This window comes from Passer domesticus, chromosome 2, assembly GCF_036417665.1.
Source record: "Passer domesticus isolate bPasDom1 chromosome 2, bPasDom1.hap1, whole genome shotgun sequence".
Taxonomy (NCBI): domain Eukaryota; kingdom Metazoa; phylum Chordata; class Aves; order Passeriformes; family Passeridae; genus Passer; species Passer domesticus.
The window spans coordinates 62,086,007-62,111,732 of NC_087475.1; the positions used below are offsets into that span (position 1 = coordinate 62,086,007).

The 25,726-nt window shown below is 44.6% G+C and overlaps 1 protein-coding gene across 5 annotated transcripts in view; it reads right to left on the minus strand.

The window, feature by feature from the left end:
- Positions 1-12,718: 12,718 nt before the first annotated feature.
- TSC22D1 (TSC22 domain family member 1) overlaps positions 12,719-25,726 on the minus strand; it is a 91,056-nt gene continuing 78,048 nt past the window's right edge. For 3 of the 5 annotated variants that reach the window (XM_064408730.1, XM_064408729.1, XM_064408732.1), the window contains 2 exons: positions 15,072-15,123; positions 12,719-14,127 (listed from right to left, as the gene is read on the minus strand). In XM_064408730.1, the coding sequence (XP_064264800.1) occupies positions 13,870-14,127; positions 15,072-15,123 (310 nt within the window). In that variant the 3' untranslated portion in view covers positions 12,719-13,869. Of the gene's footprint in view, positions 14,128-15,071; positions 15,124-15,519; positions 15,858-25,726 lie in introns of those variants that run through there. The other 2 variants (XM_064408731.1, XM_064408733.1) reach the window with 2 other exon arrangements.

Below are 25,726 nucleotides of genomic sequence, written 5' to 3' on the forward strand. Positions count from 1 at the left end.
AAATCACTGTGAAATTCCAGATTTTTAAAAAAATGAGCAACCTATGAATTGAAAGCATTCCTATTATATTTTTCCCCTACAGATTCATGACCTTTTTGTAGCATAATTGGCCAATTTTTTGAGTTATTTTAATTTTGATCAGTGTCTCCTGTCAAAAACATTTAATTGAAAAAATTCTGGTGGATTCAACTTAAAAAGCATTTTTAAAAAGCCTATTTATAGACTAAATATTATTGTCTCTGTCAGAGAACAAAGGAATCACCTGCTACCTCTTTTGTCATTCCTAAATAAGTTCATTGCTTGAGGGTTATTTCATATTTCTCAAATGCACTGCTCCAACCAGCCCCCCATACATGTGTGCCTTTTATCCTGGGATGCAGGGTGACTCCACAGAGAGCCCATGGCTTTCCAATAACAGAAATACTGCAGCTACGCACTGTGGAAAAACCAACAAGCAAACAAAACCATGCACATTGCAATTTCTATCTTAATTTGCATTCTGAAGAGAAGATGAGCTCTTCCATAGTCACCTGTGCCAACACATGGTCACCACAGACAGGCTGGGTGTGAGTGTGCAGCCCCTGACCGCGGGAGCTGCAGGTGGAGCAGGTAAAGTCAACCAGCCTCTCATCCTCTCACTAAAAGCAGGTTTTCTCCTGCTTTGTCAGCAGAAGCTATTCCAGCTTTCCATGTGGACAGTCACAGCTGAGGAAGGGTTGGTTATCTCTGGTGGACACAGCAGCTGGTGGAGGTGTCTGCAACCCAGGATAGCAGAAGCAAAGCAGCATGCACAAGGTCTCACCAGTGGAAAAATATGGGCACTCCTCCTCATCTGCAACTTCCAAATTATTTTACCCCAAATGAGGTGAGAAACTTCATGGGCCAAGAGAAAAGTTGCTTCAAAGAAAAGTCTGATTGGGTATTAGGAAAAAAACCCCAAACAACATTGGAAGAGGTTTCCCAGAAAGGCTGTAGATTTTTTTGTCCTTGGAGGTTTCCAAAACTCAGGTGAACACAGTCCTGAGTGATCTGCCCTCGTGCTGAGATTAGACCTGCTCTGAGTGAGAAGTTGGAGCACATGACCTCCTCAGGTCCCTTAAAGGTTCAGTCATTCTATATCTATGCTGTTTTGTCCCTGCAGTCATGTGATGAATCCCAGGCCAGTAGATAACAAGTCTCAGGATTTCCCAAGCGTGATCTTGTATCCTCACCCACAGCAGCAATGGCATCTGCTGTGCTGGTGATCCAGGCTATCACCTCCCATTCCAGGCATGTGCCATCCGAGGCACAGCACCCAACCCTGCTAGGAAAAAGTCCTTGGCTTCCCAAATACCTGCATTTCAAGCATGCATTTGAACCAGTCTGGGGTTGAAGGACTCGTATCACACCACCCAGGGTCAGGCAGACACCCAAGGCAGCAGCAGTCCGGGGGCACAGCGAGTTGTTTGTCCAACACAACCACGTGCTAGTGCGGCATCAACACATGGAGCACGTCTGAGCACAGCCCAGGCCGCTGCACACCGGGGTTCTGTGTCAGTATGTGCAGCACAAACAGGCATCAAGCACAGGTCCCTTCATGTTTGGGTCTGCTTTCATCCCATGATGCTTCAGATCAGCAGGTGCTCACAGCCTGGAAATTACTTTCCAGCATCAGTGGAACAGCGGCTCAAGAAAAGTTAAGCCTTAGATCAGCCTCTCATCTTTTAAAAGCAAATTGCTCAAAACCAAAAGCCATAGGATTGTGTACATTTGTCATTTCAACCCAGCAGTAAGTATTGTAATGAGCAATAAATCATTATTCACAGAATCACAGAATCACAGAATATGCTGAGTTGGAAGGGACCCCACAGGATCATTGAGTCCAACTCCTGGCCCTGCACAGCACCATCCCTGTCAGAACCCAGGACATCCCTCTGGGTGCTCTGGATGGCTCAAAATCCTGGCAGGGGCTCGGAGATCCTGGCAGGAAGCCAAAGACACTTGGGAATTTGATCTCAACCCATGGAGCAAATTACCAACTTTATATGAAGAATTACAAGGCACAAAAGTTTAAGTAGCATAATAATAGTAGTTACAGGGTGAAAAGAAAAATTTTGGGGGTTTTACTATACGGAGCAAGATGGAGGGATTTGGGTGTTGTCCTGGTCTTCTTCCTTCTTATTCCTAGCCTCCATCTTCCTGGTGATGGTAACATTCTGGGATTGGTGTAGAGTAGAAAGTCACTGTCTAACATAGGTGATAGGTATTGGAACATAACTGTAAATATCAAATATGTATTTTATAGTATAAAAGACAACGCCAGCCCTGTGGGAGGGCAGTGTGCCTCGGACTGACCTGCTGAACAGAGCTGAACAGACCTCAGCAGGCCAGACAGAAAATGTTTTAGATAAGAAATAATAAACAACCTTGAGAACACGAGCCAAAGACTTCTGACTCCTTCTTCGACAGCTGGTTTGGGGAAGAGACTTTTAACACGTCTTGGGGTCATCTTGACCAGAGGAGATCCCGAGACATCCCCCAGAACCACACCATGTGCCTGAGAGCATTGTCCAAATGCTTCTTAAGCTCTGTCAGGTTGGTTCTGTGACCACTTCCCTGAGGAGCTGTTCCAGTGCTCAACCACTCTCTGGGTGAAGAACCTTTTCCTGATATCCAACCTGAACCTCCCCTGACACAGCTTCAGGCCATTCCCTCAGATCCTGTCACCGGTCACCACAGGGAAGAGATCAGTGCCTGCCTCTGCTCCTCCCTTCCCGAGGAACTTGAAGAGTGCAAGGTCTGGTCCCCTCAGTCTCCTCCAGGCAGAACAGACCAAGAGACTTCAGCCGCTCTTCACATGGCTTCTCCTCCAGGCCTTTAAATCCAGAGCCTGGGAGGCTAGAGGTTTGGGTTGGGCGTTGCCAACCAACCAGAAGCAATGCTATTATTCTATGATTCCAGTTCTTCAAACAACTCTCCTGTGCTTTGCTGTGCTCCTGATGAAGTTCTGATGTAGTAGACTGGAGATGAGGCCATTACTGCCACTGGTTATTTTTGCTGGAAATGGCTGTTGCTGTTTTTTAGTCTCATTAACTTAGCCAGCAGTTTCTGGAAAACAGAAAAGTCAGTGCTTTCTTCTGACCCTTCAAAACACAACCTAATCTTTAGGAAACCTGTTGTTGGAGAGTTCTGGATCCACAGACCTGCCCCCACTGTGGGGGCCACTGAGAAAGCACTGCTGGCTGTAGGGTGGCCCTGGGCACTGAAGGGCATTAGCCCTGGTGCCTGGCACAGTCTGCAAGAGCCCCAGGGAAGCAATCTTCTACAAAGCAGCTGGTGCCAAACACTGCCCAGGTTGCAGAGCTATAATAAAATCCCTCCAGGTTCTTTCGGGGTGAGTGAATGAAGAGCACTGCCTCTGAACTAAATGCTACTTTTAAGAAGCTCAGTAGAGCTGGAGTATTCTATAGCCCCAATCTGAACGTTGTTTCTCCTCACCCATCTGCACAGCTGAAAGAGAGCAGCCCTTTGCCTTCCCCATTTTTGTAAACAAGGCTGCAACCTTTATTCCTGCCTTGAGGAACAGATTGAATTGCTTTTGATGATCCAGAACAATGTCATCCTTTATTCCCTCTTCAAAAGCAATTAGTATTTCAGCTTGATTATTTGCAGATAATATGAGTCACCAGATAAAATACACTGAATACAAAATGCTCCTTGAGAGGGAAAGAGATAAATGGTATTTAAGGTTAAAAATCCTGCATATGCTTAAATATCACAAAACTGTCACACATAAAGGAAAAAAATTCAGTCCCACTTCGTGAAACAGAAAGATTAGTCCTGTGTTTGTTCAACCCCAAGCCCTTAATTAATTTGTTGCAGGATCAGGGCACCATGACACCAAAGGCAGATTGTGTCACTGTCACAGCACAAGAACAAGTTTGGTGCAACATGATTTCAGAGCTGTCAAACTATCCAAAATTTCAGATGAAATATGTCATTTAATCTTAAAAACCAATTTTGGAAAATTTTTTTTTCTGTTATTTCTTTTCTGATTTCTAGCTTGGTGTATTTCAGCTCGTTGATATTTTCAGCCCTTTTACCCAGAAACCCAAGGCTAGAAGCTGACTCATTCTTAATAGAAGGTACAAATTTCACAGGAGCAACATTATTTCAGGAACTCACATTTTAATGGGAACATCAAATCTATCTGGCTTCATGATAAGGTCATCAGAAATTAGCAATACTGAAGGTTTATCCTGGGTTTGCTCTAACATAGATGATAGCTGATATATCCTTTCTCTGTACTGATGTTGCCAAGTAGCTTTATTGGCAAACTTTGAAGTATATATAGAAATGGATTTTTGTGAAAATTTAGACCCAAAATAAAGTTTGCTTTTCTCTTTTTCTGAAAAGAAAATTAATGTCTGAGAGTTTTCATTTGCAACATCTCAAAAGGGTGTATGTGTTTTCATTTCAACCTTTGCCTAGATTGGAAATTAAATTCCCTAGATTCCATGGCTGGAACAGCTATGAACTGACAGGCTTTGCTGGAAGGATCCTTCCTTCCCCCTGGGATGTGTATCACTGCATACAGAACTGCTGTGGCCTTCTACAGAGTGTTTTATATTTATTTACATTAGTTTTTAAGCATTGATACAAGAATTTTCTCATCTCTAAATTACTAACAACTGATACCTGTACTTTCACATCCCCAGAAGGAAAATATTTTAAATAAAGGGGTGCTTGCCACTGGAGCAGTGTGGTGAGATGCAAAGAGAATTGTGGTACAAGTTAATTTTACCTGCAGATTGCCTCTGAATAGCCACACTGAGATGAAATTAGAAAATCCATGGAAAGTGGAAGTGTTTTCCTCTGGGCTATAGGGTGCAGAGGTGCAGCCCTTTCCTTGCCCTATATGCCTCACCAGGGACATAGCCCCCACAAGGAGCTCCTCCAGGGAAGGGTGGGTGGGCAGTGGCCAGCTGAAAGCTCCTGTATCAACTGTCTTACAGGCCTTCCACCTCCTGATCCCACAGGCTCACTGTGCATGGCCTGGGGGGTCTAGGCACATGCATGTGTTTTGCCAAAACCCAGATTGTCCAGGAGCAAGCTCAAACACTGCAGGCTTTGAGGATGCTCCAGTAGAAAAGCAGCCCCAAACCTCCTCACTGTCAACTCTTTAAAACAGAAGTGACCCCTGCTAGACTAATTCCTTCCCCTGTAAGATTTCACTTGATTTATTAAAAACAAACTAAGAGCAGCAACATTGTGAAAGGCAGATGGAGAAAGCCCACGGCTGCAGGCTTCTCACCAAGGCTTTGCTAAGCCCTGTACTCAGGGGCACAGACAGGTACAGACCCCAACCCATCTGCTTCACTCAGCTGCATTATTCTGATCCCCATTCGATTTTCTCCCATCCCAGGTAAGTATTTGGTTTTCCCTCTATCAACTCGGGGGCACCTCTCCCTGAAGGCAGCTTGCAGTGAGCTGCAAACCACTCTTCAGATCTGGGGTTCTCATCAACTATATCTTTTCTACAAAGAAACCCTTCTGGCTTCTTTCATTTGTGATTTTTGCAAGTCATTATAATAAGTTCTTACAAATGCTTTAAGCAAGACCACTAAAGCACTTTGCAACATCCTTCTGGAGCATTTATAAACAAGGTTGTTGTTCGCGTCAGGGACCAGCCTGACATCACTTTGAGACAAACATTTACCTCTAGGGTCATGGAAATATTTCCAAAGAAGTGTTCCTTACAGGAACACTTCTGGCCAGCCCAGATGTTTGGTTCTCACCTCAGTCACCTCATAGGGTCAGTGCAAGCAGGAATGGTGGCCCTGGAGTAGCTGGCACCAGGGAAAATACCACTTACAGCACCAGAGACTGAATTAAGTCAGCGAAAAAGCCCAGCTTCTTTTAGTATGGACACAGTCCTATAAATTCATCATGCTTTCATGTCTATGAAGATGATGCAAAAGATGCAATAAGTTACCCCTGGAACACCTTTGGAACTCCTTAACATCTTACCTCTCGTGGCAGAAAGATTCTACTCTGCAGAGTACAGAAGTAACCACTTTCAGTACATTATAAAGCAGGTTTCACAGCTCCTCAGTGGTGCCAAGTTTCCAGCTTCTCTCGGGCTATGCAAGGAAGAGAAAATGAGCTCCTACAAGGCTCCTGTGAGGAATGGATCCTCATTTCAAGCACCTGTAAGTGGGGCCGGCAGGGCAGGAGGGGGATGAAGCACAAAGCACGGCAGGCTGCAGCCCCAAGTGAGCCCATGGAGGGCACTCTGTTCTGGCAGCGGCCGGTTTCACAGAGATCAGGAGTTTAAGCACAGATCTAATTGAATTGCAGATGTCTTTTCTGATGGCTATCTGCTAGCAAAGCTTCAATTAAAGCAGGAGCAAAGGCAGAACGGGGAGGTTCTCAGTAATAAAACTAATGGAAGGAAGAGAGGCCATTTACAGCAGCCTCCACAGAGAGCATAATGCAGGTAGTTTCTTTTTAACAAGATCTTTTTTTTTTTTTTGGGGGGGGGGGTGGGGTGCGAGATCTGAAACCTCAGTACAAATACTCAGCTTCCAAATCCTAGAGATCCTGAGTGTATGGTGGACTGGAAAGCAGCTAACAGTAATTTAAATAATACACAAATAAACTAATCTCCATTGCTCCCAGTACTCCCTGATGAACAACTTCATCTGCTTTCCATTCTGAAGGCCATTGAGGTTTGTTCTTCTTGACTTTGGTTTTAAAGGCTTAAAGGTTTTATTCACTCCCCTTTTGTTGCTTCCAAGATTAAGGTGGCTTTGCCCTGAGCTTGCACTTGCCGGATCAGAACCTCTTGTCATTTTACAGTGCCTTTAGAACAGCAAAGAGGGACAACTTTAACAGACCTGTGCACCCAAACTACAAGACTATAAATTGGAGCATTATGACTTTTTTTTTTTTTTTTGCCAGTAGCTACTTTCTCATGATGGCTTGAACTGAATCCAGTGTGTATTACCACATACACATCACTGAAAAGCCACCCCCACCCAACGGAGCTGAAGAATCAAAATTAAGCTTCAAGATGGCCTGAGAACCTGGTTTAGCTCAGGAATAAGGTTTTTGAGAATTGTTTTCCCTTTCCTCAGCCGATTGTTACGCTGTACCCAAATTCCTGTTGTGCAACAGTTTGGAGGCGTCTTGGCCATGTCCTACCCAAACCCTCTTACTTCTTGGCGCAGCACAACTCTCCTGGGGGCATCTCAATGGACAATCACCCCCTGGGATTCAGTTTCAAGGAAAATAATCAGAGTTTGGCTCATTTTCTCTTTTGAACTGCTGCCCTTTTCCGATGTATTTACAATGTAAGGAAGTCAGTTTATTCATGGTTTGGCTTTTAACTTTGTTGTTGAGCTTGGCTTTGCTCCTGTTGGAAATTGGACCCCAGTTGAGGAGGGCAGTTGCCAGTGTCTGCTGGAAACTGCTTGCCTGGGATTCTCAAGCAGGCCGTTTGTTGACCTAGCTCAGCACATACTAAATAAATGCAGTCAGAAGAGTCTGCTTACTCATCGCAGGAAAAGGACTGGCCCAGTGGCAGGAGTTTTTCAGAATATCCCCAAACATTTCAAATGCCTAAGTTCACTCCAGACTTCTCAGGAGGTCCCTCCAGCAACCATTCTCTATTTAATTTCAAACATCTGAAGTAACACTGAACAGCAAAGGTTGGAATTGAAATTATTTCCTTGAATTTCTAACTTATTTCAGGTTTACTCCAGCAGAAAATTCACCAGGAAGTTAAAAAACATAATCCTAAAGAGAGAGGAGAAAAGTGGCAAATAATGCATCATCTGTAAGATGTGACCTGTTACTAACGTGCTCAAGATGCTTATCGAGAGGTTTTTCAAGTGGCACATATTAAATACACAAGTATGCCTTCAGTCAGCAAGCTTCTATTTCTCCCTGCAAGGAATAAACAATACTTAAAATTCTTTGTATTTGAGATTTGTAGCTACAAAAAAATCATGGGTGGTAATTCCCAAATAGCCTTGTGGGGTTCTTTCTGCAGCTGAACCACAGGAAGCTGCCTCCCAGGCATTGATTTATGCCGTAAGAATTAGGGAGAGGCATCTTTAAGGCACTGCATTTACTCCCCTGCTGCTGAGAGGTTTTGTCTGGGTGCTCCCTGGACAGTTTCCAGGCATGTTATTGAAAAGTATTTCTCTTTCCTTCCACAACAGTCACTTGCTCACTCCCCCTGACTGGGCTGGGGGAGACATTTGGAGAAGTGAGAAGACTTATGGGTTGATATCAAGACAGTTTAACAGGTAAAGCAAAAGCCATCCACACAAGCAAAGCACAACAGGGAACCCATTCATCACCTCCCATGGGCAGGCAGGTGTTCAGCCATCCCCACAAAAGCAGGGCTCAGTCACATGTAATGGTGACTTGGGAAGACAAACCCCATAATTCCAAACATTCCTTCTTCTTCCCCAGCTTTATATGCTGAGTATGATGCCATATGGTCTGGGATATCCCTTTGGGGTCAGCTGTCCTGGCTGTGTCCCCTCCCAGCCCTCTCACTGGTGGGGTGAGAGGCAGAAAGGGCCCTGACTGCATCAGCCATGCTCAGCCATCAACAAACACATCCCTGTGTTACCAACACTGTTCTCTGCACAAAACCAAACTATAGCCCCACACTAGCTCCTATGATGAATCCCAGCTCTATCCCAGCCCAAACCAGCATATTCCCCATTCCTGATTCCATACCATTTGCACTGTGCTCAAGTCCCACACTATCCAGCAGATCCTCATTACCCACCACCACGGTCACCATCCTTTGATATAATACACAGGTATAATTTCCTTAATCTATGGATCACCCCTGTGAAATGTCTGTCAAGCATCCACAAACATCCACAAAATGTCCTTTGAGTTCATTTAGTCCATGACTTTGGTCAGGACAGGAGATGTGGTGTGGTTTGTGGAGTTACTGGGCACCAAAGGCAGGTCACATCATGTCACTGCAGCACTTGCACTGCTTCCTGTAAGGCTTGCCCTCCGCTGGTCTGGGTGATTCCTGCTGCAGTAATTCCTACAAAACACAAGCCAAATTCCACATTACAACAATTTCAAGGTGTTTCCATTACAATCTCCACCTCTGGTTCATTTGGAGCAGACCACGGGGTTTAAAATTGCAGTTAACTCTTCTGCTTGCCCTGCTCTGGCTTGGACTTTTCCATGGTCCTGTAGGAGTGTACCTGCTCCAAGTGAAGCCTTATCTAAGAACCACAGACTCCTCAGGGGTCTACCTGCTGTGGCATGGACTTGCCCACAGCCACAGCTGCTTGGAGGTAGACCAGTTTCAGCATGGTCTTTTCCATGGGCCACAATGCCTTCAGAGATGTTCCTGCGCCAGCATGGCCTCACCCACAGCCAGTCCCTTGGAAAGTAAACCTGCTCCAGTATGGCTTCACCTATGACTGCAGTCCCTTCAAGGATGTATTTACTCTCTCCTGGGCTTATCCACAGCCACACATTTTGGGGTAGTCTTGCATGACCTCAAGCACAGCCACTGAGGTCATGCAAGCACACACACTGTTTCGAGGTGTGCCTTCTCCAGCAACCATTCTCATGGACTTTCCCTTGGGCCACAATCCCTTCGGAGGTCCAGCTGCTGTGGCACAGACATGACCACAGATGCTGTGAGATGTACCTGCTCTGGCATGGCTTATCCAGGGCCACAGATGCCTCAGGGTGTCCAGCTCCCACATGGACTCACCCACAGCTCACAGGCCCTTCCACTCAAGTTCCCGCTGGAGTTCCAGCCTGTCCAGAAGCACAGCACAGCAGCAGCAGCTCTGGCTATCTGCCAGCCCGACACATTGCCGTGGCTGTTATCGAAATGTTGCCAGGCAGCGCAGAGTAAGGTGATAAGCAGCACAGCAGTGCAGTGAGCAGCCACTAATGAGCACTAGATTCAGGCAAGCAAGCCCTATGACAAACAGGAGCCTGTCAATTAATAGCAAAACAGCAATAATAGTGATAGAATCGATCGAGCACATTCCGATCACATCTGGTGGTACTTTGAGCTCCACAGCAGGCAGCAAAAAGGACTGTTGTGGTTTAACCAGGCAGCTGCTAAGTGCCACAAAAGCCACTTGCTCTTATTTCTCTTTCCTTCCACAACAGTCACTTCCTTACTCCCCCACAGTGGGATAGGGGAGAGAATCAGAAAAGTGAGAAAACTCGTGCGTTAAGATAAAGGCAGTTTAACAGAGAGGCAAACAAGGAATCCATTCACCGCTCCCCATGGTCAGGCAGGTGTTCAGACATCTCCAGGAAAGCAGGGCTCCACCACACGTAACAGTGATTTGGAAAGACAAGCACCACCATTCTGAACTTCCTCCCCTTCTTCCCCCAGCTCTATACACTGCACACAACGCCATATATTATAGGACACCCCTTCGGTCAGCTGGGTCAGCTGTCCAGGCTGTGTCCCCTCCAGCTCCTTGTGCACTCCCAGCCCTCTCTCTGGTGGGGTGGGAGGCAGAAAAGGCCCTGACTCAATGTCAGCCCTGCTAGGCTGTAACAAACACATCCCTGAGTTATCTATTTTATCCATGACCCCGTACCAGATACTCTGAGGAAAACAAGCTCTACTCCAGCTACAGCCAGCACTTTCAAGTATTTATGGAGATCCCAGAACCTGAACCACCTAGACTTGCCTCAGAATTATTTGCCAAAAAAGTTTTGAATTAAAAAAAAATTTTTTTAAAAAAGCCATGAGAAGAAAAAAGACCAGCAACCTGGTTTCGGTGATAATTTGCTTCCATCAGTTTATGGTATTGCTGTTAAAAATAAAGCCACTGTGCATCTAATTGACAGCAAGAAATTAAATGACAAACAGCTTGGATATAGCCTGAAGAGTTACTGAAGCAGAAAATAAAAAGCTTGACATATAAAAGATAGGTTACATTTTATATGACTCTCAGTGTGGGTGAAAATATGAGCATCTCAGAGTTTGTAAAAAAAAGAATTTTGGTGGAAAAAGACAACACTCTTGACCACTGATAACATTTGATTTAAAGTTCTCTGAAAAATTATTTGTTCTAGAACAAAAGGAAAAATCAAAACAATTCATTCCAGAGTATTACAACATAACTGACAAACATCTACTCTTTGTCTGCATTTCAAGCACAATTTTACTCAATTTGAACCCATTTCATGAAAGGGGCTGCAGCTTTGACAGAGCTATTGCTAAAATAATCTTGGCAACAAAACATTGCTTGGCCTCATGTTAGTAATTAATAAACAGCTCCAAGAACCAGCTCCAGTTTAGAACTACTCAGTACATAAATAATCAGATTTGCCAGCATTGACTTGCCACTGTTTATTTAGTACCGTGTACTAAAATTATTAATGTATTACCTAACCAAAATCCTGAAGTCTTCCAAATAATTTATTAAAGAACAGTTCCTTGAATTTAGAATATGATCATGCTGTTCTTCAAAGAAATAAACCCAGAGGTCCATTTCATTTAAAAAAAAAATTTGCAAATTTTGATAGCTGAAGTGGGTGAAAAAGCTGATCTGTGTAAGTGTATAAAAAAAGTCAATTTTCACAATGTTACAGCGTGGAAGCACTGAAGAGACAGTCAGAATATAAAGGCAACTGCAGACAATTAAGCCCTTTAAAAAGCACCAAAATTAGCATTCCTTTTGTCGGATCCAAATAATTCAAGTGTTGTTCTGCCACAAAGGCCATCAACAATTTCTAATTTTAGCTTAATCCATTAGAAAGAAGAACGCTGCATTTCTCAGTGGTGTTTCCTCATTAAGAGCGCTCCCAAATTGTACACTGAAATCTCAAGAACACAAGCTATGAATTCAAGTTCACACTCCCATGAAGACACACAAGCACTTTAACATGGCAATCCCAATAAAGGCAATTCAACTACTTGTGATTCAGCTAAGCAGTGCCTTAACTGCTACATGGTATCCACCAAAAGCAAAAATTTAGCTATGAATTACACAAGTGACCTGTCCTACCTTGAACCTTCAGCTTTCTAGTTTCCTCTGCTACACTTGATTACTCTCAGTAAGAAGCTCCACAAATATAGTAAGTCCTGCTTTTCATTACAAGCAGTCATACAACCCTTTAAAAACCCATTGTAAATAACCCTCATATTTTAAGTCAAATTAGTTTATTTTCCACTGCTGTAAAATTGCAAATTCCTTTGCTCCCCTGGTTGCAGTGCATTGATCACACCTTCACTACCCATTCACCTAGCATTCATAAGCTCAGATTCAGTTTGAATCAGTATTACTAAAGAAGCATTTTCCCAAACCTACACACAAAACTGGAAATTATTCTCAGCATTTTTCAGAAGGCACCATTAATAGTGTGATGCAGGCTGGCCTGGTGGGATAGCTGCAGTGCTTACTGCCCTTGACAGCCCGAGTTAAGGGTGGGAACTGCGCCAGCATGGGATAACCCGTGCACAGGCAAGGGCACAGCTTGCCACTGTGAAACAACTTATAAATTGTTATATACAACAGATCTCTGTGGCCCTACAGCCCTGCCCATATAGGACCAAACCCAGTTTTTGCTTAGTCAGGTGCCCTCCTCTCCTCCGTTTAACTTCAGTATCTGCCTCTTTTCAAGAGCTGACCTCACCACCCATGTAAAACTGCATTGCAACATCTTAGAAGTGGCTGTGGTTAACACCAGTACAATATACAAACAGTGATTTATCAACATTGTATGCTTTATTGAAAGTTGACAAGTGCAACAGTTAAATACATTGACGTGTTACAACTGTAGAGAACATGCACAAAAACATTGCATACTACTATACAGATCATATGCAAAAAATCCATACTGGGAAATCCAATTTTTTTTTCTTTAATTCTTTGCTAGCAGGGCTTGATAATTTTTGGAGTGGTTTTCCCCATCTTGAACCAAACTACAATGCACAATGATTTACTTCAAGATAATCAGCAGCCAGGGAACTTCAGAAGTTACACAAACAGCATTAATTTGCCAAATTCTGAACAGTTGCGTAGGTGCATTCTTATTTATGTAGCATAAAAAAAAAACTTTTCAAACTTCTTCAGATCAGCCAATGAAACAACTAAACTTCAATCTGTACAACCTAAATAGTTACAGTTTTCTATTTTACAAAGTAATTACACTAAATACACAAATATACAGTAGGCAAATAACCTTCATGGTAATTATCCTATGACCCAACAACTGTATTGTCACCTACCTGTTTTCTATATATAATACAGCTTTATGCACCTGTCCACTGGTTCAGAAAACGGTGCAAATATTTGCACTTAAGGTTTCAGGTGACAATTAAGTGTTAAACACTGAGATTACCTTTCTCCCTCTTCCTCTTAGATCCTATGCACCAGTCCACACTTTGGAACCCCAATGCACTACAGGGGGTTGAGCCATCACTTTTTACTCCAGTCTATTTCTTCACGTTTCCAAGTTTGAAAAGCACTTGTATCAGCTGTAGCACTGGATGAGTGGAAGATTTAAAAACAAACCAAAAAAAATTCAGGCATGCAGCTTCGTTTCTCAGCCATTTGCAGAAGCTGCTCGAGTCCCCAGTGTACTTGTGCTAATTCTCTGGAAGAAGTTTATTTTATTCAACCAACCTAAGAACATAGACTCCTTCAAGCCAAAGGGATAAGGGAGGTAAGAGAGAGACAGGTGAGTGTGTAATACAAGGGGGAGAAGCCTCTCCTGATGTGTGCAAGGCATGGAGTCCTCAGTCTGGGCTGCAATGGGCATTGAAATGGATGAAGGGCGGCTGTGGCGGATTCCGCCAGTCCTCCTCGCTCGGGACAGTCCAGAAGCCAGCGATCATGCTGGCCATGGCATCTTGAGCTATGCTGAAGGCCCTGAGCCCTGTGATGCTGGCTGGGCAGGCTGCTGTGCTGTCCCTTGTGACTGCGAAGAGGAAGGCGGAGAACCAGTCTGCAGCTGTGCTTGGAACTGGGCAAGCTGCTCTGGGCTGGCAAGTGTTTTTAGCAGAGTGTTTTCTTGCTCCAGCTGCGAGTTCTTCTCTATCAGCTCTTTGATTTGCTCTTTGAGGACCTCCACTTCCTCCCTCACTGCGTACATCAAGTGACTCTTTACCAGATCCTGAAAGGCAGAAGAGAGTGCAGTGCGTGCGTTAGGAAAGCCGCCGCAGCCCGGCGCGTGAGGCGGCAGTGCCCGCCATGCCGGGCCGGGCCGTCACCGGCCCTCACGTGCGGCCGGCCTGCACCGCGGCCCCGCCCCCGCGCAGGCCCCGCCCCCGCGCGCGCCGGCTGCAGCCAGTTCTGGGCGCAGGTTGCCGCATTTCCCTCCCTCCCGCCGTCCGCGCGCGGCCGCGGGTGACGTCAGAGCGCGGCGCGGCCAATGGGCGGCCGAGTTATTTATAGCCGGGAGTTAAAGGCTCGGAGTTTGCCTAGCAACAGCCGGAGAGGCTCCCGGGAGAGCGGCTCCAGGCACCGCTCCAGTAACAAAGGGCGGCCGGGCCCCCGGCTCCGCGCCGGGCGGGGGCCGGGGCAGCGGCCGTGGCGGCCCCCGGGGTGCAGGCGCCGGCTCCGGGCAGCGCAGCGCAGCGCCCGAGCCGCCCGCGGGGAGAAGGGCGCAGCGGCGCGGGGTGCCCCGGCTGCAGCCCGCGGGGGATGCGCCCGCCTGCGCTGGGGGGGTTGTTAAAAAGACAGAATGAAAAGTACCCCAAAACGTTCTCTCTTTGGCACTGTAAAACCCCACAAGTACGCTCCGCTTTCTGCCCAGCAGCGCCCCTCCGCCGCCGCATGGAGCCGGATCAATCGTTTGGGGAGGCAGCAGCCAAGAGCAATGCCGTCATTCCCTCCCCGGCATCAATACACAAACGTGCGCATTCCTCCCCGCGGGAAGCCTTTGATCAATTAAAAATAAAAGTAACAAAAAAAGCTCCCGAAGCCGACACCGTGCCTCCCCTTTCCGTCCCCGGCTCCGCTAGCGAAACGCGTCCCGGCACGGGTACCGCCGCCGCATCCCCATATTGTTTACTGCTCCCAGCACGAACAAGGTTTTATGCCCCCATCGGTACGTACCATCGCTTGCTCGATTTTGTTGTCGATAGCTACTACGCTTGCACCAGAGGAGCTGCAAGAGAGAAAGAAAGAGAAAAAACATACAACATTAGCGGCGGCTGAATTATTTAAGAGACGCGAGACGCGAGCATTGGTAGCCACTTGGCTGGGAAAGTCATCCTGGCGCTGCCCTGCCGCCGCCTCACCAGGATGCTCTAATGCAGCAAAGCAACCTGTGAAGCCGCGCCGACCAAATATCCCGACATTTTGCCCCCCGACGGACCATAAAGATGGAGCTCGATCCCAGGCTGCGGCAAAAGCGCCGGGCGCCGGGGAGGGCAGCAGCTCCGGGGGGAGAGGCGGCGCGGAGCCGCCGCTGCGGCTCCCCCGGACAAAGGAGCCAGCCCGGAGCTCACCTGCCCCGCGGCCGCCGCGCCGGCAGAGCCGCTCGGACACAACACTTATTTACCTACTGTCGAGCCTCAGAGACGAGGTGTCGGTGCCCAGCAATGACGATAAGAACGAAATCGAGAAGTGTCTTAGTTGATAAACTCCTAGATCCATTGCCACCGGTCTACAACATTGGGCATTCATGCAACCGCGGCCAGAAACGCTCCCCGAAAAAAATTTTTAAAAAATCAGGTCTCGCTCCTCTCGCGGACGTGTGTGCGTGCGGGGCCGCTCGGCCGGGCGAGGCGGGGCCGGGACCCTGCGGGACCCTGCGGGGCTGCGCTCGGCCGGCTCCGAGCGGGGTCAGCGCTCCGCCGCGCAGCACAAAACCCGGGCATCCCGGCCCCCCCCATCATTTATGCGCCGGCGCCGCCTCCCATTGGCTGCGCTGCCCGGGCCCCGCCCCGCGCATCTCATTAGCGCCCCCCCCCCCCCCCCGCCGCGCGCGGCCCGGGCCGGCGGCGCCCACGCGGAGCGGTCCCGCACGCGCGGGGGAAGGGGGGGCTGTGGGGGGGAGAGGCTCGGTCCCGCCGCCTCCGCGAGCCCGGCACGCGCGGGGCCCCAGCCCGCGGCAACGCAGGGGGGGTTAAAATAAAATAAAAAAAAATAAAATAAAAATTAAAAAAAAAGAAAAAAAAAAAGGAGAAAATAATAATAATAATAATAATAACAATTAGCGGGCCCGAGGAGCGGCGGGGAAACCCCGCACGGCCCGGCGGGAGCGCGGGACGCGCCGAGGGGCCGCCGGTGGCCGCGCCGACAGCGCCACCTATCGGCGCGCGGAGCGGGAGAGCGGCGGTGCCGCCCCGCGCGCCCGGCAGGAAAAGCGGGATACCCGCGCACTGCGGACACAGCTCCTTCAGACAGCCACCAGCCCCCTCATCCCTTACACACACCTTAGAGCACATAAAGCCCTTTATGGGAAACATATTCAGCCACCGGTCGGTTGTCTACAAAAGCACATACGGCACAAACCTGTGGATTTCCAGCAAGCCGGCTGACACTACTCTGCAGTAACAGGGAAAATGCCTATTCACTTATTTTTAGGCTGCACCATAAGGCATTTAGTCTTAAAAGCTGCAGTACATGCATTAATAATTTAGGATAAGATCCTTCTCCCACCTAACTGTGGTGTTTTTCTCAACAAATGTAATGCTCTCGTGTGTCATGGAACACAGCGACTAAATTCAGTGCCCATCCAAGTGATCTTCTCTACCAGTAACAGTTTAGAAAGAGACCCAAGGCTGAACTAGATCAAATACTGTCACAAGAAACAGCCACTCTTTTCTAGACCTGCACTTTCGGCATGTGTTATGTTACTTAAAGGCGCAAAAAAAAGTCAAAAACCTCTTCATTCTCTACAGCAAACTTCTCCAAGAGCTACAGGTCACATACATCACAGGTGCTGCTCCCAGAGAAGCAGGAAAGCCAGGAGGCACGGAATAATCATCTTAAAGCTAAATTTAGCATTTGCGTATCTGCATCATCCTTCTTAGTTTATTTATGTTGTCCTAGACTACTATTCTTTCATTCAATGATGCCAGCAGAGTAGTACAAACTAATCCTGTTCACAGGGAGGTCACATTTAAGAATAATAATTCCTCACAGCCACTTTCCCGCCAGCAGAGAGGATTCGTTCACATCCCACAAGGGCACAGCTCTCAGCCCACCCTTTGGATATGCGGGGAATTTGCACAGGATCGCAGCTAACAGGCTGGAAATTGAAGGAAGTGTTTTAGAAAAACCCCTCCCTGTCCTGCCTTGCCAACTCGTGACAGCAGGTAAAGCGGAGCAGTGCGTTCGAACACGTGCATCAGGCTGCAGCCCCCCCGAGGGACAAGCACCAGGAACCACGAGTGCAGCGATGCATTCTCTGCAGAGGTTACTCACTGCACACCAGCGAACAAGTGAGCCCTTTGACAGACAGTGCCAGCAGCACGTCATCTGAACTGGAATCTGTATCAGCTCCTGTCCTTGACTTGATCTAAATTCGTGTTTCATGACAGGTTGGGCTCCAAGATCAGTAATGTCTCCAATGACTCCTCCCCACGGCAGTTACTCAGCACAATTAACAAAACTGCAGTGGGACAAAAGCTCTGGGACAACCTCCGTGCCTTGTAGCTCTTTATCAGAAAAAGGGCAGAGTAGGTGCAAAAAGTCCTATTACTGCTAATAGCAGGCTCTTATAAAAGAACTTGAAGATAGCAAATTCACAGGTCTGGACAGACATATCCTGAAAACTCCTGCTTTGCTGTTGCAGGACACACAGCAGAAAAATGTTATTTGGTTTCGTTCATACATGTAGGAATAAACTCATGGATTCATTCCGAGATGGTTGTTGGTTCTGCCATAACAACTGATAATTATCAAATGCCATTATTCAGTTTACAACAGAAAAATTATACCATTCTTAAACTAAATTAACAACACTGCCATCTTTAATCTATATTAATCTTCACAAAGAAGAGATAACACATATGATCCTAAATCAAATTCCCACTAAACTCATTAACCATCTTCCATTAACTTCAGTGGGCTTTTAACAAAAATCTGTCATTTATTTTTAGATGCCTACAAGCAGAGTTGTGATTCAACAGAAAGCTGTCAGCTGTGTAAGTAGGACTGCATATTAATACACATGTTCTGCTTTGCCCACTCTACAAAAAAGCAAACCGTAAGTGTCCCTTTATGGCTGAGAAAGTGGATCATCTAGGAAATTAAAAAAAAAAAAACCAAAAAAAACCCAAAAAAACCCCATGATATAAATTACTTTAATCTCCAAAATTGGGGTGAAATTTCTTTGGGAGGAGGGGACAGCACCACTACTCTCTGATGTTCTCAGTTCAATACCCCATCATCTGCCTGACAAGGACAGACACTGAACTCTAAGGACTGGTTTATGCTGTTGTTTTTAACAAATGTCTCATTTATGAAATAAAGTATATGGAAGATTTAAGAAAGATAGTTCTCCAAACTCAGTTTTCCTGTAGAAGGCGTCAAGATTACTACTGTGTTACTCAAAATATTGTAACCAGCTCTTTTAACACTTCATTAACAGATGACACTACTATTCGGCTCCTGGAAAAGCCTCAGTTCCTGGGAGCAGAGTTGAAAAAAGCTGCAGTATTCCTCAGTTTGGTTAAAACAATCTAGGTCTGCACTGGGTTGGACAAATTCATGTTGTTAGCACATGCTTTGGCAGCCTGCGTATCTACAGAGCACCCCAGGTGTTCACAAATGCATAAAGTAACAGAAAAAGACTCTAGATGGGCTCCTGAGAAATCAGCAGGGCAGGGTACAATACAGCAAACGAGTAGCTCACCAGCATCTTTGATCCTCAAGTAAACTGACTTCTTAAATTGAACACACAAACAGTAGTCAAAGACTTTTCAGCACGTGTCACCTTTTGTAATATTTCAGCTCTTAAACACTGTTCCACTAAATAATTTCCTCTTGTCTCAATTTATTCATGCTAAGCACTTGAAAAAATGCTTTTCATCTTAGCAGATAATGAGGTAAACTACAGAACAGAATCATTTTGTCTCTATGCAAGTCTGGTTTGTCATATTTCTCCATGTGTGTTACAAAGTTCTTTAACTTAAAACATTTATCTGTTAAGTACCTTGTCAGTGTATGCTCCCTTCAGATGACAACATTAAAAGCCCTCGATAAGCATCTTCTGAACATAAAATAAATCTCATCTTTTGAGGATGTTACAAAGATGCCACACCAGAAACCATATTAGAAAAACAGCAATTGCTGTCACAGCACACTTTCATCTTATGCTCAGACAGGCTCAGATCCTGTGAACTTCAACTACAGCTTTCAACTGCAGAATGCAGGTACTGAATAGGTTAAAAATAAAATCTGCTATTTACTCAAGAAAAGGCTACAGTAATTAGATTCTACCTGACATCTGACTGTGCATTCCACTTGGCATCTAAAAATGGAGAATAAATGGCAGAGTACTATTCTGCCTTAAAATTAATAGATTCAAAATTCTTTGTGTACTGACAGCAACCCTCCCAACATCCAATTTATGCAAAACTGTGCCAAACTAATAACTGAGAGAGAAAGCTCTGGCTGTACTTGACATCAAGGACTAAAGGTTTATTTATTTCAAGAGGCCATGATTTTTTTTTCTTCATCTCAGTAAAGGTACATAACTGGAGAAACTGTCCAACGAACTTTCTTTCCCACAGTAAATCATAAATATTTTTAACAGACTAAGGACCAAAAAAAAAACAACCAAACAAAATAACCCCACCCACACAAGCCCCGTCTTCAGAAAGCCTAAATAAAGATCACAAAATCTCAGCCAACTTCCTTTTCCAGCTCCAAACCTTTAGTTAAGATCTCGATTTAAAGAAACCAAGCTGCTAAGAACTTACTGCTCAGCTCCAAAAGACATGTATTTTATTTCTAGATTGAATTCTGCTATTTCAATTTATGTACTTCTGCTAAATTGAAAAAGCTCTTTCTACAAGACAGTACTCTCTCAGTTTTCCTAAATGTGAGCTTTTCCTCCCCCATAGTAATCTCATTTGCATCTATAATTTAGTTTATTTGTTTGCTAGAAATTGGGGTTTAGTTCCAGGAAAAACAGATAAAACGGAAAGCTGTGCAATATGCTAGTGAAATGAAGTGCTGTATTTATAAATACTTTTTTTTTTTCCAGATGTGCAAGCATAACTAAATAAATATTTAGTGGAAAAAATACACACACCCTACTGGGGCTCTGGAAATAACCTGACAGTATCTCTCATCGTAGTGCATACACAGAAGTGTCATGCTGTGAGAGAAGAGAGAGAAGGCTGCATTTAAAGCAAGAAGATAACCATGTAAGATCAAAAGAAAAACAAAGAGAGGTTCTCACTGGTTCCTCTGAGGATATCCTCTTTCTCTTTGACAGGCAACTAATTACCAAGTCAATCCTAGTTATTTTTAATGAGTATTATAATGATTCTACCAATTTAATGCTGACAAAACAAAACATACTGTCTATAATCAAGTATCTGGATACAGTCAAACAAAGAGATGACCCACTTGTTACCCATCAGAAAGAACTCTGCAGGGAAATATGCCATCTTAAAACAATTTTGATGCTTGGAGAGGGATGTAGGGCATCTCCTTTCCCGACATCATCCATAGATAACCATCTAGCAGTGCAGCCGAGATGAAGGTCTGTGCTCTGTACATATCCAATGAGTTTCAAAGTCCCCTCAAAGAGCCAGCTGAGGTCTATCATAACTCAAAACCTGAAATTACATCCAGATGCTACTCCACTTTAAATTTAAAGAAATGCACTTGCAGTAACATGCAGCTTGGGAATCACAGGCTTTCCTGATTTGAGAAAACTTTAAATAAGTAGGTGTGAAATATTTTACTTTACTACAGGTGAAAGCCCTCCTCCTCAGCATCCCATAAAGTGCCCTTGACTAAGGGCTGCAAAGGAAAGCATCCACCAACATGTTAGCATCCTGAAAGTTTTAAGGGAGACATCTGAGCCAGGAATATTTTCTTTCCTCCAGAAAGCTGCACACAATATCACACTGCACGCTGACATTGTCCCCGGCATGGATGTGGGAAAGAAGTTTAGTGTCACAACGCAGCATATATAGAAGAGTGATAAAATGTTACAACCTTTAAGTTTCACAACCCAAATTTATTTTTCCTTTATGTGAAATTTGGCTTCAATAATTTAAGATTTAATGCATAGGAAGAGTGTTGAATTCCCTGGTCTTCTGTGTACCTTTCATGTGTAAAGGCTTTTCTCAAAGGCAAGAACACCCTGAAGTAAAAACCACTTACACAAATATTTAATCCCTCTTATTCTAACTGTACAACAGATTTTTCAACCACATACTCCAAAATTAAATGAAGAGGGAAAGAAAAAGTCACTGAAGCATTTTAAGTTACACTTAACAAACATGGCAAGTATAGGGAGTGTTTTGGCACACTGACATGACAAGCATTTGGAAAGATGAAATTCTCTGTATGAAAAAGCATCTCTGACCCAGGAGACAAACAGCCCAGGAAGGACTACAAGAAAATGCTGACAACCACCCACCCCAGGTTACCTTCAATAGTACACAGTGGGTTTAGTAATCAAATAAAAAACCAGCCAAATTAACCAGTAACTAAGAAGGGTCATCATCTATTATTTTTGAACTTGTATTATTTTCTGTTTCCTTAAGGCTGCCTCAAAGCCACACCAGGTCCCATGAAATGGGAAAACTACGTCTTACTGAGTACTGCTAATTGTGGAAGGGGGAGATGGAGGATATGGGGGCTCTTCATTTCCCTTGTCCCCAGCTCCTTGTCAAGTTTACACCCATTACGTTTTTTTTTTTTTAACTCTTTAATCCATTCCTTCATCTTTTCCCACCTCCTCCCTTGTTTCTAAGTGTTACCCTTGAAACTATTTTGAAAATCTTGGATCAGCTAATAATTTAGTCATGCTCATTAAAAAAGTATTTATATAGCATTTACAGCTGGTCTACACTTCCCACTGAATATTATTTGCCCTTTGATGGCTATTTTTTGGTGTGACACTTGAAATTAAGCCTGTGTTTCCTACAGAAGCCTATCAAAATAGAAACCAACTCAGGGTTGGCAGGAAAAAAGCCAAAACCTCTGCAATTAACTAGAGTTGTCCTATGGTCTTCAGGAAGCTGGGAATGAAGTTCCCTACCCCAGCTTTTACATAAATTATTAAGAACAGCTGATGAAAAGGACAGAAACAAAATATAAGTCCTCAGTGAGGGAAAGGAGCACCCGGGATGCGGAATCCGATCTGCCGTGAACGAGGATGAAAATCGGCCACTTCTCAAGCCTTTGTGGGGGCAGGTCCCTCGTTACCACCCTGCTATGCAGAACCATTTTAAGGTCATTCTGTTAAATAATAATAAACTCCCAACACTGCAACTTGTTTACCCGTATAGAAGAATAAAGACAATAAGCTCAGAGTTCAATGCCACTTTTCTTCCTCAGCAAGGATGTTAATTAAGACAATAGACCTCTATCCAGTTGCCCATTTACACTCCCATAGTTTCAATCTCTGCAATCACCAGCAAATGGCTTCACATGTATCAGCAGTATCAATGTACAAGTAGGTAAATGACTTTAGGACTAACTCCCCTGGCTCCAATGCATGCATATTACACAAATTTGAAATGCTGTATTTCCTAATCTATGAGTGGTTAAACTACCCTGCTCTAGTAATGCCACAACCCACATAAAATATAGGAAAAATTCAAGACCTTCTGTACCATCCAAGAAGAACTGTAACAGGCTGAAGTTACTGTAGCCTATTTAAAGGTATTTTTCTACCTGAATGGAAATGCTAATTTCTAGAAATCAAACCCCATGTATCTCCATTACCATTCAGGAAGCATGGGGAGAATTTCCACAAACAAATAAGAATATGACCTGATTTACTGCACAGTGCAGTGTATACCCCAAAATGTTACTTTCCTTTAACAGCCACTGAGCTGAGCATTTGTAGGATCATTTCCTGTCTAACTTGTACCTTCCCCCTGTGACCTTCTCTCCATCTGTGAAAATAAGCATATGAGAGGAATTTGATGAATGCCCATGCTTCAAACTCAGTACAGCATTGAGAAACAGATACAGCTCAACTCTGGAGTGGGAAAGCACTCCCAGGCTTCTTAATCCAGGCACAGCTTCAGTGATTTAAGAGACACAAATCCTGCTGACTCACAATCACAGAAATCCCAACAGAGTATCTCCATTTACACTCTCCTTGCTGAAGGAATAAATTGTAAAGTGGTACTGATTTGAAATAGAATATAAGACACCTGGGAGAGTAGGTAAGACTATGAAATGAGGTGTGCTTCAAAACTTAAAAATTACTTAAAGAACAGATTGATCAAAATTATAATTTGACGTGACTGCCTTGTGGCTTTAGGGGTGCATTACCTACTTTAGCACAACACTTCATTCTTGAAACCTTGCCACACTGCAAACCAAAGAGAACAGAACACAGGTGTGCTGGCTCAGCATATTTTGAACATGTCCCTGGAGCACCTTCTAGGGTAGAGACTGCAAACAGCTGGCATGGGTCCAGGTCATCTACAAAAGGCTGTATATCCTGAAGTCCTGGTTCTCCTTTAAATGGGATCCAGCCTTCCTCAGTACCCTACTGATCCTGTAAAGGAACCTCAGGCAGTAAGAAGCTCTAATTTTCCACAGAACAGCATCTTCTAGCTTAAAGGCAGCGAGCACCTCGAGACTGTTGGATCCACAGTGGCCATGCAGGGCACACACCACTGACATGTAGCTGCCCCTGAGCCAGACATTCTGCAAACAGCAGAAGATGTTCTCTTTATCTTTTAATACACAACTTGTAAAGGAAAGATTGCAGCCTATCATTTCATACCTAATCAGGATCTGGGTAATCATCTTTATGCAGTGACAGCTACATTTACAAGTGGCACCCTGTTTATGAAGCATTCCTGCCCTCCCCCTAACACTGCTGATGCATGCTTTTTGGTGGATATCCCCCGAAACCATTTAATTAGATGTCCAAGGGTCTTTTGTATATATAAGGTCCAAGGCTCATTTATATACTATGTCAGGCACTTAACACTTCTGAAAAACAATTACTTCATCCTCCAGAAACTACTATAATTATAATGACACCCTGAACCTCTGTGACTTAAAACAATTCAAAACAAAACCCAATCCCCACAAAAACAAAACCAAAGTAACTGTAATATTAGAAGCCTGAGTAACACGGTTAGAAAATGCATGGAGTCCAAAACAGCTCCCAGGCATTGTTTCCTCATTCTTACACAGGGTGTTAGCCCAGTAGCCACTCTTCTACAGCATCAACACACTGAGCTGCCACGCTACTCTCAAGATATGGGAAGGAGAGAAAATCCCTACTGCAACACAGGATTGAAATTCCCTTTTCCAGCTCCACTGACAGAGCCAAGGAACCACTGCTGTCCACCAAGCACAGAGGACAGAAAGATGTTTTCTAAAACCCACACTAGGCAACCTCTCATCCAGGGAGGCATGCCTCCTCCCACGCAAGGTACAGAACAGGGGAATTCCTCTCTGACTGTTCCCAGCTACTACTAACTCATAGAGGCCCTCACCTGGTGGACAGTAACATCAATCAGCAGCTCAGGTACAAGCAATCATGACAACTACAAACAAAAATATTTGTAAGTGAATGTTTGAGTCCCAGGGTAGCACTGCTGCCACTCAGGCTCCTGACTTGCCCAAACCTGTTTTTCAGCCCTGTTTCTGAAGAACTCTGCATTTTAAAGCAAGCTGTCAATAAACTGATGCAGGTAGGACAGAAACATTAAACTGATTCTGAGGCTGGGGGAATTTACTTATACTGACAGAATGAAAGATGTCAAGTTACTTGAAAGGATCCTTTAAATCCTTGGGAGGACCGAGATGTGACTTGAGTGAAAAGATACCTTCAAACAGAGAAAACACTAGGTTTAAAAGGGGCTATTAAACTTTTGTTTTACTTCTTCATATTAGAGTACAACTACCTAATATTTGCCTAATAATGAATTAAAGCCTCTTTTTTAAAAAAAAGAGTAAGAACATGAGCTCATAATAGTGAGTTTTCTATTGATGTCACAGTACTATAGGATCATTTAGGTTGGAAAAGACCTTTAAGATCATTGAGTTCAACTGTAAAACCTAACACTGCCAAGTCTACTTGTCGGAGACTAGATGTCCATCACTCAGGTATGCTTTTAATAAATTTAAATTACTGATGTTCTGATAGGGATGATCTAAATATAACAGCAAGACAGATGTGTTCATGCCTGCCTTCACTATTCATGTATTTTAACCAACTACAGCCCACGTTACCCATCCTAAGAATTAGCAGATGTATCCAATGCTCTCTAGTTCGAGTTTATGCCATAAGTAAAGGCTGAAGTATCTTCTGACCTGTGTTTATCTCCCCCCTTACCCTCCCGTCTTCTGCACTTCCAAGTTTCAAAAAGAAATATGGAGGATGCCACACCACTATTCTTTCTGTATGAATATGGAAAGATGGTGGAGTACATCCAAAGTGGACACAGCCACCTGTCTGCAGACTGCACTTCACAAGAGAGGCTGCAGCTCCTGCATGCCCATACAATCACCATTTCCAGCTGTCTAGTGCTAGACAGCTCCCCAACAGCACACAGACATTAGGGATTGCTTTTCCAAAACAACTTGGTGGAGCT